The sequence below is a fragment of the Pyxicephalus adspersus genome, unplaced genomic scaffold (genome assembly GCF_032062135.1).
Source record: "Pyxicephalus adspersus unplaced genomic scaffold, UCB_Pads_2.0 Sca11, whole genome shotgun sequence".
Classification (NCBI taxonomy): Eukaryota; Metazoa; Chordata; class Amphibia; order Anura; family Pyxicephalidae; genus Pyxicephalus; species Pyxicephalus adspersus.
The window spans coordinates 38459-54148 of record NW_027317018.1 but is presented as its reverse complement, the minus strand read 5'-3'; the positions used below and the strand labels follow the sequence as shown (position 1 = coordinate 54148).

The 15690-nt window shown below is 37.6% G+C and overlaps 1 protein-coding gene across 1 annotated transcript; it reads left to right on the top strand.

Moving 5' to 3' along the window:
• The first annotated feature begins 2553 nt into the window (after positions 1-2553).
• Positions 2554-11857, top strand: LOC140344782 (hydroperoxide isomerase ALOXE3-like). Its single transcript, XM_072431990.1, has 14 exons — positions 2554-2700; positions 3438-3642; positions 4211-4292; positions 4907-5035; positions 5850-5953; positions 6895-7067; positions 7199-7342; positions 7881-8084; positions 9154-9240; positions 10064-10233; positions 10366-10487; positions 10817-10917; positions 11344-11511; positions 11621-11857. The coding sequence occupies exons 1-14, from the start codon at positions 2554-2556 to the stop codon at positions 11798-11800; spliced, it is 2016 nt and encodes a 671-aa protein (XP_072288091.1). The 3' UTR covers positions 11801-11857.
• Positions 11858-15690: the final 3833 nt, after the last annotated feature.

Genomic DNA, 15690 nt, shown 5'->3' with positions numbered 1-15690 from the left:
CTTTTTTTGTGATATTATGAGGGTGGTGGAGGTCATTAATAATAACTTGGCCTCTTCTCCCCCTGCTATTTTCCTGCTGCGATTTTTGGTTCTAATGTGTTTGTGGTTGAATGTCTCTGTGAGGATGATTCATGTGCCGAGGTTCAAGAATGTAATTGCATATTCTCTTTCTCAGTTCCAGTGGTCGCATTTTCGGGAGTTGGCGCCAGCAGCGGATGAGTGATAACCTCTGTGCCTGGCGAGGTTTTGGCAAGTGGTCTGGGGGTCATTGCCAATTTGATTCAGTGTTCGGTATGCACTGGAACGTGGAAAGCGTATGTGGTCACCTAGCAGGAATGGTTTGGGTTTTTGCAGAATGAGACAAGCCTCCGAACATCCTGCTGGTTCATCCTGGGGGTAATGATTTGGGGAAGCGCCCGATGCGAGAGCTGAATAAGGACATTAGGCTTGATTTTGCGTTCGTCTTTTCCAGGTACTGTGCTGGTCTGGTCTGAGATTGTGGCTAGGCTCTCTTGGGGGGACGCGCGTCCAGTTGACAGCCTGAACAAGGCGTGTATTAAGGTGAACAGGGAGGTAGGGAGGTTCCTGGCGCGTATTGATGGTGCTGTAGTCAGGCATGGGAAGCTTGAGAAGGATCCTGGTTTGTTCTTGAGAAGTGACGGAGTGCATCTGAATGCACTGGGTACTGACTTATGGTGTTTGGTTTGCAGGAGGGGCTGCAGAAAGCTATGAGGGTGTGGGGTTGCTCGCAAGAGTAAGGTTTCACTCTTGCAGCAGGTGGCGTGGGGGGTAGGTCCATGAGACTTTTGGAGTAGGGAGGTATCAGTTTACGGGTTAACAGCAGTGGATGGTTTCATGGACCTTATTACTGGATAATGTTCGTATTCAGTTTGCACTTTCATTGGTTATTATGTTGGTTTTATGGTTAATAGGTTGTAAAATGTTTTTTGTTAGTAAAAGGTGGCTGCTTTGGCCAATTTAACCCACAAGATGGCATCAGTGTGGTATTTGAGGTTTAAAAAAAGGTGGTGGGGTGGAAAAGAATTGGCTATGGCAGGGGTTAATGCAGTCTTCCTCAACTTTGCCATGGTCATGTCTTTGGTTTGGTGTAGATAGAGTGGTTTCTGTGAAAAAAACATTACTTACTAGAGGGAGAGGGGGAACAGTATTAGAGGGACAGGCATAGTATTCAACACATCAGTTACCTAGAAAGGTTTTATATTCATCAGATTCCTGAAACGCTATCCAGGGGGCCCAGGTAGACAGAAATTTTTCAGTTCTATCATATATACCAGAAGTAAGATCCTCCATCAACATAATTTCATTAACCTTATGAATCCAGAGCCTAACAGTGGGAGGCTCGGTCTTTTCCCAGAACCCGGGTATGCAGGCCTTGGCCGCATTTAGGAGATGTCTAAGCATCGAATTCGTATATACCTTCTGCGGCCAGTCATTCAGGTGGAGGAGAAAAAATGTCAGATAACACCAGTTCTTTGCTGAACAGGAACAAGTGGGCATATTAACTTAAGAGATCAGTTTCATTCAAAATGTATACTGCTTATGCTATAAAGTAGCTCTGTGACAGAGTAAATCTACCCCAGGCCACTTTTAATTTTGTGTATAGAGTGAGAAACTGTTTAATGGCTATTTCCAAATCTGTCGGATCCCTTTGCGATTGGCTCAGGATTGGAGAGCCGGGGGTCACAAATGCACAAAAAATTTGTTTAAAAAATTATGCCATTTAGCTTAATAAATGTCCTAATTGTCTTACTGACTAATTACTTTGCATTTCAGGTGACTCCAATCAGAGGGAATTAAATACAGAATCAGAGCATTTGGAATGGGTCATGGTGTGTGAGCTAAGACACATTTTAGTTCACTCTCTGCACAGTGCCATATGCTAGCTGGTCATACCTGCCTGGTAAGTGGAACAAATTTAAAATGTTTATTTCTAGTGAAGATCTGGTTACAAGAGCTTGTGTGCATGGCAGTTAAAGATTGTTAATGCAAGCAGGTGGTGGGAGAGGGAGTCACACTCATATATATATATATATATTATACACACACACTGTTTTGTGCTGTAGACATATGCTACCTTTTATTTTGCTACAGATGTAACTAGGCAGATTGAAAAAGTGTGGTTCTGTGTTTTTTTTTGGTGTATGATTGAATGCCCGAGAGACACACACACACACACACACACTCTATCTATCAATCATAAACGCATTTACTATAAACCCAAAACCCACTTGAACCTCTATTGGTCTGGAGCTGCAGTCAATACACCAAAACCTACATGTGGAATGCTACTTCAATCTGCTGTATACCAAAGCATGTGCTGAATGAACACCATATAAAAGAGCATGTTAACTGATTTAAAAGGGAAAATTGGGATATATATAAATGCGCGCACACACACACACTAATCTGATTCATTAAGCAGTGGAGTACACACACTCTTTAGTAACTATTCATTTTTTTTTCATGTACTTGGCTTTAAAAGATGTAGTTTATGTGGAGCAAAACTGATTTGTGCTTTTCAGATCTCAAGTCATGGCAGTCTACAAAATGGAAGTGGCCACTGGGTTAGACCTGGCTGCTGGTACCTATAATAATATTGTTGTTGTGCTTGTGGGGGTAAATGGAGAAAGTGAGAGACATGACCTGCCCCATCATTGGAGCCACTTCTTGCCTGGATCGGTGAGTCCCTTGGTGTTGACACCATTCTATAAATTAATACAATAATTTTTCATCTCTGACTGTGTGGCTTTGGCAGATCAAGTAAATGTTGAGTGTGTGTATATGTATGTGTGTGTATATGTATGTATGTGTGTATATGTGTGTGTGTGTGTATATATATATATATATATATATATATATATATATAATTTTTTTTTTCTTTTGCATCTTTGAACTGCAAAGTTTGGGTCCATACAGAACTTTATGATTTTGGGTACCCGAACTTTGAGCTGAAGTTTGGGCGAACCCAAATATCCAGGTGTTCACTCATCCCTGATAGGAAGTTAAACTGTACATTAGAACACCATAGATCTGGTAGCTTAATGAGTATTCAAACTGCTGATGTCCAATGCTTGGGTAGCCATTGATCAATGGATATCTGCTTGTTTAGGAGGTATGCCTGTTTAAGCTTTAGGGTACTAGAACCTAGGCATGACTGATGACCTCAGCACTGTAATGAATTTCGTTTGACCCACTGAGGGTCACATCCCTCATAATGACTCTTATGTGTTGCGGAAGTTTGTAAAGGAACCACCATCAATAGCTAGAGGTGCTCTTTTCCTATTGAAGGCTGTATAGGGCTCAATTGTTGAAAGCAATTTTTGCATCACTGATCACCTGCAAAATCTTTAATGCCTCTTTAGTCTGGAATAACATGTTGGTGTGAAATATGGAACTAACAACCATATCTCTTTCAGATGGCAACATTTGACTTAAATGTAAAGGAAGATCTTGGAGAGCTCCTGTTTGTTCGCTTGACCTTGGAGTGCTACTTAAATTTCCCTATAGATTCTTGGTTCTGCCAGTATGTCAAAGTGACCTGCCCCAGTGGTCAGATTTACCATTTCCCATATTATCAGTGGTTATCAAAAACTGCACCTGTGGAAATACCAGAAGGGAAAGGTAAGACCAACTTGTCATGGGCCACCTGCTCAGCCCGGTGTGGGCAGCTAGTGCCAATAACCAGCAGACTTTAAAGGAGGTGTCTAAATTTAGTTTGAGGTGGATATTTACTAGATTGGAGAAAAGTTGTATACAGAGGGTATATAACCATTTTTAGATTTAAAAATGTTTTTACAACTTTTGTCTTTCAAATAAGGAGAAGGTGGGAGTGATGTGTATAGGTGGTTTTTTTTGTTTTTTTTTTTTTTGTTTCCTACTTTGGTTGGGGTTTGTTATCTTTGCCTGTAGATGAATCTGCAAAACAAATGCAGCTTGACAGAAATAAAAAACTAAGAATAAAAGTTCCCTTTCATACAGAATGCTTCTATATCCAATGGAAGCTTTGCTGTGAGTTTTTCCAATAGAAAATGGCATCAAAGCCGTTTTGTATAAAAGGCATTTGGGCACAAATATAATCTTTTAAAATTTGTTCCTGCTTCCCTATGCCATTGTGGTGCATTTGGGTTGGTGTGTGTTGAGTAAACTGAATCGTGGCTCAACTGATCATACATGTACTTTTTGGTTTTAGGTGTTGTAATAACTGAGAATACTCACGCTCTACTCCTGAAACAAAGAAAAGCAGAACTGGAGGTGAACAGAGCGTTGCATAAGTAAGAAACATATATTGGATCCATATATGCAATTGGGATTCGCTCTGCTGGTCATTTGTATTTGTAACTTCCAACTTTTCAGCGAACTAATCTTTAATGGTTACAAATAATCAACTTAACTTTAGTTTGCATAGATAATATAGATCTCTGTAAAAATTCATTTTTAGAGGTGTGTGGTTACCCTAAAGACTTATAGAAGATCTGCAAACTGCCATTGGTGAAGAATAAGGCCCTTAATGTAAACCAGATCATTTTTGTTTTTTATGGTTAAGCTGCACACTTGAAATGATCATGTAGCTAACTTTGACAGGCAGCATACTTCTTCTGGGTCAGAGATTCAGAATTTATTAAGGACAGAAGATCAGAACACAAACCAGGGAAATGGAATTATTTTTATTGGTGGTGATTATTTTTGTGGTGGTGACGTTATTTGACTCCTAATCTCAGACTTTGTAACAAGGGGTGCTCAAATTTGGGTAGACATGCTACTGCATTAAAAGAAAGTTTGGTAAACTTTGATTTGGCCTTTCCCTTCAAAGTAATGAACTATTAAATCTGCTCAATTTTAAAAGGTTTGATCAGTGACTTGTAACAACTTTTATCCTTTTTTGTAGGTGGAAGGTTTATGCAGAAGGTGTCCCTCATTGCATTGATGTGGAGGATGATGATGTATTCAAGCTTCCTCCTAATGACCAGTTCTCTGTGCTAAAAGTGTGCAGCTTTGGCTACAACCTTTTTTCCACGTACGTATTCTGCTGTGAGAACCAGCAGAGATCCAGGAACTATTGCTGTGTAGGTGTGTTCCTTAAGTGGGACTTGGGTGGATTTGGACTTAGACCCAACACATCCTTCCTTGCACATTGGCCTTATCTTCATTTAAATTTTTATCCACATCTTCATGGATGGGTATGTGAAATGTATTAAAAAAAAAAAAAAAAATCCTACCCTGTCCCCTAATTATATAAATTTATTTCTGGTAGGTCAAACAATTGTGCTAATCTTCAGATGTGAAACTATACCATACTGTTAGATGATGAAACCTTTACTGGAATACGAAGCCTGACCCTGTCATTTTCCCAAATGATCTTAAACTGGGATTACTTCCCCCCTCCCCCCCCCCCGCCCCTCTACTTTGAGTTTTGTATAACCCTTGGGTTCCCAAGATATAGTAATGCAAATTCAGGGCTCTACACTTCGTAATTATCGAAGGTGGTGGTCTTCATATTGTCAAAATTGGGAGCTTTTCTGCTGACCCTGAATTATTCATTTTAATATTTTTTTTTTTTTTTTGTACTGTCCAAGAGGACAAAACTGGACCTAGAAGAACTTGCCATCTATTCCCAGGGCTTAAACAAGAAGTTAAGCAATGATTAGTTCTACAAATAATTAGTTCCCATAATACTTTTAGTTTTAAAATAGCCGCACACCAGACTAAACTACAGATATTATATTGGTAACTTTACAAAAACTCATATCGCATTGGTAGAACTGACTTTTCCAGTAACTTCAGAAGAGAATAGAATTGCTCATCTTAAACTGCCTGTTTCCTTCCCTCAGTGGCTTTGAAACCATGCTGAAAGGATTTCTTTTTAACAAGAATTCATGGCATCACTTAGAAGACATTAAGCTGCTCTCCTGTCTGCGACAATCACAGAACTCAGGTTTGTGGGACCCCTCAATAATTTAAAACTGAACTCAAGGCAGTTTGTATAAGGGATTTCACTGTTTATAAACATAAACTTTTAGCGAATTGTTACCGCTAAGCCTAAAATATTATAATATAAAGAATATTACAATTCCAAGAGCCGGACAAAGCCAGTCCTCTAAGAGTTTCAGGTGGCAATCTTTTACAAAACAAGATTATTATTGGGAAAGCTTAAAGCAGACCTTTCACTGAGAGATTATGTAACTGGTTCTAAAAAATAAAAAAACTGTTTGTCTGGTTGCTCTTCTGAATCACTGACCTAGAATGATTCTGCAGCTCAGGCTTTTGGGTATTTGTGTCACGCTGCAGTTATATGCATTTCAGTGTGTGGCTAACAATACTAAACAAAAAATCCGCTTTACATCCAGGAAATTAGGATTCTCAGCAATGGTTTTCTGCAATGTCGGCTTATATAATGCTTCAGTGGAAGGTCCTCAATAAACAGTCATGGTTACTAACCCAGCCATAAAGCAGAACTAAACTCTATCTTAAAAAAAGAAAAAAAAAATGCAATCAGCAGGCCCTTTATTGCAGAAAGGACATCACTGTGTTCATTGGGATAATTTAACATAACATTAATTCAGTCCCAGAAGATGCCATTATACCTGGCACATCCTGGAATTGGACTGAGCTGCACATGCACAAATTGATATTTTCTAAATAAAAGGCAGCAATCAGGCAAGTAAGTGTGACCTGCCTAATGTCAAATTTTTTTTTTTTTTTTCTTCTTTTTCATGGGCAGCACAGTGGCTCAGTGGTTAGCACTCTGTGGCTTTTGTCCCAGGTTCAAATCTGTCAGAGCACTATCTGCATGGAGCTGCATACTATGTTGGCGCTATATAAATTACCGTGTATTAAAAAAAAAAGCGCTACAAAATATTATTTTATTTCATTTAGGGATTGTGCGTGAGATATGGAAGGAGGATTCTTTCTTTGGTAGCCAATTTCTGAATGGAAATAATCCCATACTAATCAAGAAATGCTTTAAGATCCCAGGGAACTTTCCAGTTGACAACAAAATGGTGGCTTCATCTTTGGGGACTTCCACAAATTTAAAACAAGAACTTCAGGTGTGGATTTTATCTAATTTGGAGACCTTGCAGTAATAGTAACCTGAGAAACTGGTTTCAAATTTGCTTCGCTATCTATGTCTAATATATTGTAAGACTTTGCTAATTACAACACATTCATTGAATTGCAGAATGGACACATGTTCCTGGCAGATTATAAAATTCTTGAAAATATTCCTACAAACACCATTCATGACAAGAAACAGTTTATTGCAGCCCCTATGTGTTTACTGTGGAAGAATCCTAAGGATCAGCTTGTTCCAATTGCTATCCAGGTAACTATATTAAGTTATACAGCTGCCCATGTTAAGTCTATACCTGGCTCTGTTTTATGGACTTATCAATGACTACTATAAATTACTATATTGTGATCTAGCTAAGGAACATTATCCATTGTGTACAAATCCTAATAAATCCGATAATTCACAGTGACAAGTGAAACATAAGAGCATGTTAAATGACAAATCTTGCCATTAGGAACAAGTACATACTGGAAGAATCTCGTTTCAGTATGCATAAAGGTTTCTCCTCTGTTAGAGCCAATCCATATTGTCACAGCTCTAACAGAAGTCTGTTGTGTTAGACATAGCATATTTTTTTAAAGACTGTGATGCATATCTAAAAACAGAAAATGCTTGTTTCATAATGACACTGGTAGAATGTTCCTCAAAGCTGCTTCCATCCTTTGTGGATGTGCAGTATGTAATGTGTAGCATAAATTGTTGAAATGGAGAATGTACAGTAGAGTGCAATAAGAATTTGGAGATGAGATCAATCCTCCTATCTGTTAAGCATGCCTTATTTGAATTTCAGTTATCTCAGACCCCTGGTGAACATTCCCCAGTCTTCCTGCCAAGTGATGCAGAATTTGACTGGTTACTGGCCAAGATCTGGGTTCGTAATGCTGACTTCCAGGTACACGAAGTGGATTCCCATCTTCTCCGCACCCATTTTATTGCTGAGGTCTTCTATATTGCAACAATTCGTCAGCTTCCAATGGGACACCCAGTGTATAAGGTCAGAACTACATTTTGAAAAGTACTTTGTAATAAAATGATATGCATTTGAGAACATGTAGATAATGCATAGTAACTGCCTACACTGGCTGCATACTAATGCAGAACTATGTGAACAAGGCAACTATTCAAATGTTTGTTGTTTTAGTTAAATAAGTTAGATTCGGATTATTCAAAAGTACAACTTGCCAATGAACCTGTCCCTGTAGTGGCAGAAGTCCATTAGGTTTCCATTTGTGACTTTTATCATGGATTTACAATGCTGGATGATGATAATTTAGTCATGGAGAAATAAAAATATGGTGTGTGTGTGTTACTATGCACAGGGGCTTTGCAATTACCAAAGCCAGTAGTCGGAGAGAAAAATTACCTGAAGTCAAAATCATCTTTCTGAAGCTGAATAAATGCCCTAATATGTATCAAACCTCTTTCATTTTTCTTTAAATAAAAGTGCAATGGTCTTCAAACTTCTATGATGTACCCCTGAGTTACAAAAACATGGTATTTTCTCAACTTTCAATTAAAGAAGCCACTTCATATCTCCCATGTATTATACCCTTGTCTTAAATGAGTAACGCACTTGTTTTTATTTCCTTAAAGTGCTCCAAAAACTAGTATATTAAAAATGGTTTGTTAATGAGAATTTGAGAGGATACCCACCTCTTGCAGCCTTCTGTATAGCAGTCAGGGGAGGAAGAAGCCAGTCAATGGTTGCAGTTTAAGGAGCGTGTTAAGAGAAAGGGTGACTTGGATAGGCAAATTATTTTACTGCCTCTCTATTCAGTGTTGTCACTGGGTGAGAAGGAGGTTTAAAAGTGAAATGGCAACAGAAAAAAAAATCCAGGTCCCTTTAGCTGCTATTAAGGACATTTTGGCAAAGCTGTGCCTATCCCTGTTTGTCAGTTGGAATTGGTCCTTTTTTATATGTGTTTCATTTGTGTTTAGATGTTTGCATGTAGCTTTAAACATAATTCAATTAATCATATGTAGCTGATAAGGGCTCAAAATTGCTCCTGGGAATTGTAAAACATGAACTGCGAAGTCTGAATTGTATCCTTTTTCCCTCCTAGCTGATTTTTCCACATCTTCGATACACATTGGAAATAAATGTTCTGGCCAGGAAGCAGCTAACTGGACCCAAAGGTCTCTTTGATCAAGTAAGAACTAAATGTGTAGGGTGTTGTGATAACAGTGCCATCAGTTCACAAAGCATCCAGAGGTATCTTCATGTTTACTGAATCCCCACAGCTTAAAAATGATCTGTTACTAACTACTGAGGGTTTTATTTAAACAACTATTGTGGTGTGCTTACTTTAAATTTGCTTAAAGTGATTATACACTGACTAGAATGATTCCAAGGTAATATGGTTGATGGAGTCATAAACTCTGTTTGGAGGTATCCTCTATTTGTTGCCAGTCATGATTACTGTCTCATATTCTATAAATGTGAGAAACTGAATCAATGCTTTTTATTTTGGATTTAAGGTAAATCCATATTAACCAAAGCAACAAAAACTGGGTACTTCTAAATAAGAGTTGTATGTAACATTCCAGTTTGACATGGAAATGTTATAATGCCCATAAACAATGGTGTAATCCAGCCTTGACCGTAAATTGCTCAGTCAATTTATTGGCCAAGGAATGATGGGAAAATAATTGTCTGCTGCAATTAGAAAAGTTCAACCTTGCATTACGTTTAAAGACCGTAATAATTTGTGACCATCTGGATGGTGCATAAACCAAGCGGGCACTGGCCTTGTCTGAAAGAATTGCTTTGCATGTCTTATTAGCATGTATGCACATTTAAAAAAAAAAAAAAAAAAAATCTTGTTTTGAGATTTGTATCTAAAAATGGTGAACAGTAGCATTGTTGTGTTAGGCAGTGGTTAAGGTTTGCATGTAGCTCTCTATCCATACTACCACAAGAAGGACTTTTGTTAGACTTTATGTATTAAACAATTACTGTGCGTTTGTCTCCAGGCTGTGGTGACTGGGAATGGAGGGGTTCCTATACTCCTGAAAAAGGCAATGAAAGGGGTGACCTACTCTAGCCTGTGTCTCCCTGATAACATTGCAAGCAGAGGTATGGAGTCTGTCCCAAATTACCTGTACAGAGATGATGGTATGAAGATCTGGTCAGCTGTGGAGAGGTAGAAACACACACACACACACACACACACACACACACACACACACACACACACACACATATATATATATATATATATATATATATATTTTTATTTTTTTTGTCTCCAATCTTTCTTTTTCTTTTGTTTTAGTTTTGTTTCTGACATTGTTAATTACTACTACACAAGCGATGAAATGGTCAGGCAAGACCCTGAACTTCAGGCTTGGGCGGCTGAGATCTTCACAGAAGGGTTCCTTCAAAATAAGTCTTCAGGTAGATAAAACACTTGCTAAAAGCATATGTTTCCTGTTATAAAATTTCCAGGCTGACATGACTTAAACTGCTTCTAAATATTGGTTTGTGACTATAATTCTTCAAAGAGAGGTAATGAGATATATATATATATATATATATATTTATTTTTTTTTTTTAAGGATGTTGAGAAGGTCAATGTTTTCATCAGAATTTTATTGATGTGCTGGGGGAAATACCAGCAAAATGACTTCTACCTAAAAATGTAGACTTAGTATTAATGCTAATGAGAGTTGTGTGTGTGTTTCTCAGTCTGTCTCCAGTAAAATGTGTTTTTTCTCTTGTGACAGAAATTCCATCTTCCTTTGAGTCCACAGGCTCTCTGATAAATTACCTGACAATGGTGATCTTTACATGTTCTGCTCAGCACGCAGCTGTCAACAGTGGTCAGGTAAGCGGCTTAGAGTACAAAGCATCTAAATGACTGAGAGATAATTATACTTTTTAGTGGGGTGTTTTTTTTTTTTGTTTTTTTTTTGTTTTTTTTTTCGCTGTAACTCTTTTGGAGAAAAATCAGTGAAAACAAAGGCTAAAATTTGCCACATCATAAAACTGCAGTTTAAAAAGTTGTATGCAAAGCCCCTAATCGTGTCACCAAAATTGCTCTGGGGGATTAAAGAGGGAATATGCTGATAGAATATTCCCTCAATCCTGCCAAATTGATACTATGTTTAAGGGCTGTGTACTTTGGTTTTGTTCAATGCAAATGATACCCATGCATCTAGAAGTTTAGGTGGGCAGTGGGGGGCAATAGCAAGACCTAACTTTTTTATGATTTTAAAATGCACTGACTGCATGTGGCTTGTCTAATCTGCAGTTTGACCTCTATTCTTGGATGCCCAATGGCCCCACCTCTATGAGGAGTCCCCCACCCACTGCTAAAGGTGCTACAATTGAGACTATTCTGCAGGCATTACCAGATATTAAAACTACAGCTATCGGTATGATCACTGTGTGGACAATTGGTAATGAGCCCAAGGACAGAGTAAGTACAAGAGTCCATTGGGGAGCAGTAAACAAACATTCCTACGCTGTGTTTTTTAGAAGCTCATTGTCCATAAATTTTCAATATAGAAAGGCCTTCTCTTTTACAGAGGTGTCTTGGAAACTACACTAATGTACGTTTTACCGAGGAAACCCCACAGCAGTTAATTAAGGAATTCCAGGAAAAACTTGCTGAGATCTCCAAACACATCCAGGAGAGAAACAAGACCATGAAGCTGCCCTATACTTACCTTGACCCATTTGTGATAGAGAACAGTATTTCTGTCTAATGTTATTACTAGTGACTTAACTGACGGTCCCTGTCCTTGTGTTATCTATCCATCTGTGATGAGATAGTACAGATCTTGATATGTAAATGTTCTTAACACCATTGTAAGATCTTTGAGAACACCTGAAACCATTAGTTTGTATAAGTAATAAATATTTTTTTCAATGTCCTCTGGCTTCAGTACATGAAATTGAGTGTGATGCCATACAAGAGCATATTATACACTATCTTAGAAACCTCTGAATACCAAACTGTTCCATCACCTTATATTCTTGGTTAATCACACATGTCCATTGGTATTTGGACAAGGCAATATGGTAAAACATTTGCACTTGAACTCCAGACTTAAGTGATATCTGCAAGACCATCACATGGTGTTTGGTTCTGCCAACCAATCTAATTATGCAGACCAAACGGATCGTGTGTGTTGCTTGCATACCATTCAACATTTGGACATGCCTTTAAATGCAATTTAATATACTTTTATACCCTTCCCTCATCCTACCACTGTAATCCCAAACCATTTTTTAGTATCTTTCCATACTCTCCTCTCTGGGCATCCAAGATCTTCCTTTTTCCTCTGGTAGAAAGTTCAAAGACAGAATACTAAACATGGATTTTAAATAACTAGACAGTAGGAGGCAAAATAAAGTAAAGAAGGAAAGAGTCCCAGATCCTTTGGATCTTAAGGTGGAAAATGAGGTGTCCCAATCCTCCCAGATTCAATAGAGTGTAGTGACCGACCGATATTATGATAGGCTCACAAATTGATTAGGCTAGAGATCGAAAGCTAGAAAAATATTAGTGCTATTAGATAATTCTGCTTTATATATGTTTATAAAGGCTTTGTTACCAGTGGGGTGATTAAAAACATTAAAAAAAAAAAAGGAAATTAAATAATACTCAAAGATGAAAGATTTGTCTGAAATAAATGAAAAAAAATCAAAACGGCTTACTGAGACGTTAGTTCATTTGGAAAGAAGACTTGAGCATATGGAAGTTGGTTAATGAGACTAAAATGTATCTTTTCTACTTCAAATATTTTATAGGTTTATCGAAAGGGGTTTTACAACAAATATGGGGATGGTAGGGGAGGGGAATAAACAAATTACAAACATAGGAGTTTAACATTTACAGTGTCGGGCTACAGTAGGAGGAATTGAATCCCTTTGACCCTTCGGATCTGTACAAAGAAACAGGTACATCAGTATGCTCCTCTACTTACATATGCTCTATGCTAAAAAGATATGAGCCAAATCACTGATTTTCCTAACTAATAAATTTGACAATAGAATCATAGTGCTACTACTTCCCTTGTGTCCCCCGATAGAAAAATGTAATAACAATACTCAACACAAGTGATGTGACATAAATAAATGGGAAGGGAGGTTCTTCTCCTGGGAATCTACACTGAGATGTAGGTAATCTAATAGTTCCATGTATTGTGAAAAACTGTAGTTTAATCTAATTGTGCAGGTTAGTTTATCATTCGTCATTATCAAATCTAATTTGTTTTTAGTAAGTTCTGAGTCTATTACATATAGCAAGCTATTATATGCTAACAATATGTTTGAAATTAGGTGGGCCATTGGTCTTGGGACCGTTTCATCCAGTCTAAAATGTACCTTTTGAAGCTTACAAACTAAATGGTGAACAAAACAGGGCTGATTAACTTTTGGAAGTGAAATAGATGGTAAAAAAAAAAAAACAAGAACTTTGGAGGAGAAAGAAATATCTTGTGCTTTTTTGTTTGTTTTTTTCCATAGGTTATTTAGTAGCAGTTCTTTACATATTATTGTAATATATATAATTCAAATAAAATCTCGATACTTCTTCTTTTTTTTTTTTTTTTTTTTTTTTTTTTTTTTTCCATTTTTTCTTTAAAAAAGGGTGTACCCACTGTAGATTAGTCCCAAAGACTAGTGTATTAAGTGTATATAATGTGACTTAAATGGCAACTCTAACATGCACTGCTGACCAGGCACAAAGAGCATTGCTTTGGCCTATGAGATCCAAGACACCGAAACTGAAAGGCCTTGTGGTTAGTGGCGAAGTACCCGTGAGGTTATGTACTATATTTGATTTGTCCTGTCCTTTCACTGACAAGTGTCCTAGATCAGAGCAAAAAAAAAAACACCAGCAGTTATCATGAATTAAATTAAAAATGTACTATTGCTTAAATCAAACTTTGCCTATGTAGGATAAATCAATAAATTAACCTTAAGGTCAGCTTCTGTAGTAGCCTATACACTTTTTACCTTCCTTTTACTCCTTACTTCTCCATTTGCTTCAAGGAGAAGAGCCCTGTGTAAGTTTTGGTCAAAGCTGACCAAGGCCTAAGGACATTCCCAAAGGTAAGTGGCCCCATATGGCCTTTGCAGTAAAATGCCATGTTTCCTTTGCAGATCTCCACATGTCACATTCATTAATTTTCCTTCATTTTCCTATGGATCTTAATCCCTACAATCCACTCCTCTTCCTGTGTCATAGTCCTTCGTGTCACTTAAACTTCCCATGTGTCACATCAATAGGTACTCTCATATAAATGTTTTGTGTCATGTCATTTGCAGATATATATTAGATATTTCATATCTTTATTTCACCCAGCGTGAAAAATGTTTTCCATTAACGCCTGTGTGTTAAATGCAGTATTATCCTACGTGTGTAATAATTCCTGTACACTTTTCCCCACCACTCCATCAATTTATAAATATATCTTCATTAACCAGAGTGTCAGGGTTTCAGGACCCCTATCTCTATCTCTTGTTTAGATACAGAACCAGTGATTACAATATTTGCTTTGGTGAAACTGGAACACCTTCTATAAAGGCAAATCAAAAAGTTCATGTTTATGCCTCAAAAGACTTTTGAGACTTTTTTTTAAGAAATGTATTCAAAGCTACCCACCAAACATGGGTTTTCCCATCGGCTAAAACACTGGACTCTTTAACCAATTGCATTTATAGATTGCCAAATGCATGAGCAGTGAAGGTCTTAAATAGTAATGGCTACACATTAGGATACGTATGAGGCCAGTATACCAAAGCACAGCTATTTTTTTTTTTATTTTTCTTGTTTTTCAATTCCTTTAAACACCTCTGAAGGAACGCAACATAAAAAGCATGCTAAGGGGTCCTCTAACTAATCTGAGACAACTAAGATTGGATAATTGTTTTCTCTGCAAGCTCTATAATGGCCTGTAATGCCAAAGCCTACATTCTAAGTAACCCACTAACCAGAGGCTTAGACCATAAATGTAGCACTCTAGACAAGCAAAATAAAATTGATTAACACTTCATTTATCCTTAATTTAAAGCAGCCAAAGGAGACTGAAAAGCAATATTTCATATTTTAGACAGCTATAAAAATCTTCCAGACAAGACAAGCACTTCAATGCATTTTTTATTACCAAACAAATAGTAAACTCTTCTTGCACTTTAAAAAAATATTAAAACTATTTCAGGCTAGGCCATTTTACTATTACACTGTATTTATATATCGCTGACATATTACCCAGTGCTTTACAAAGTCCATTGTTGTATTACTAACTGTCTCCTAAATAGGCTCACAATCTAATGTCCCTACCATAGTCATATGTCATTACCACAGTCTATGGTCAATTTTGGGAGAATTACCCTAACTGCATGTTTTTGGAATGTGGGAGGAAACCCATGCAAACACGGAGAGAACCTGCAAACTCCATGCATACAGTGTCCTGGCTGAGATTGTAACCTGTGATCTAGCGCTGCAAAGGCCAGAGTGTTAACCTCTGAGCCACCATGCTGCCCACACTTGGACAGAAACTGTACTAACTAATCCCAGCACAGGTGAATAAAGAAGAAGCATTGCTATTTTGATAGGGTCTGTACTAATTTCAGAGCAGGGGAAAAG

What these genes read in the sequence shown, in the direction of transcription:
- LOC140344782 (XM_072431990.1), top strand. Translation starts at nt 2,554, where the DNA reads ATGGCAGTCTACAAAATGGAAGTGGCCACTGGGTTAGACCTGGCTGCT. An exon ending in ATTTAAAACAAGAACTTCAG is followed by an intron (nt 7,068 to 7,198) that starts GTGTGGATTTTA and finishes ATTGAATTGCAG; the next exon opens with AATGGACACATGTTCCTGGC. An exon ending in TGGGACACCCAGTGTATAAG is followed by an intron (nt 8,085 to 9,153) that starts GTCAGAACTACA and finishes TTTCCCTCCTAG; the next exon opens with CTGATTTTTCCACATCTTCG.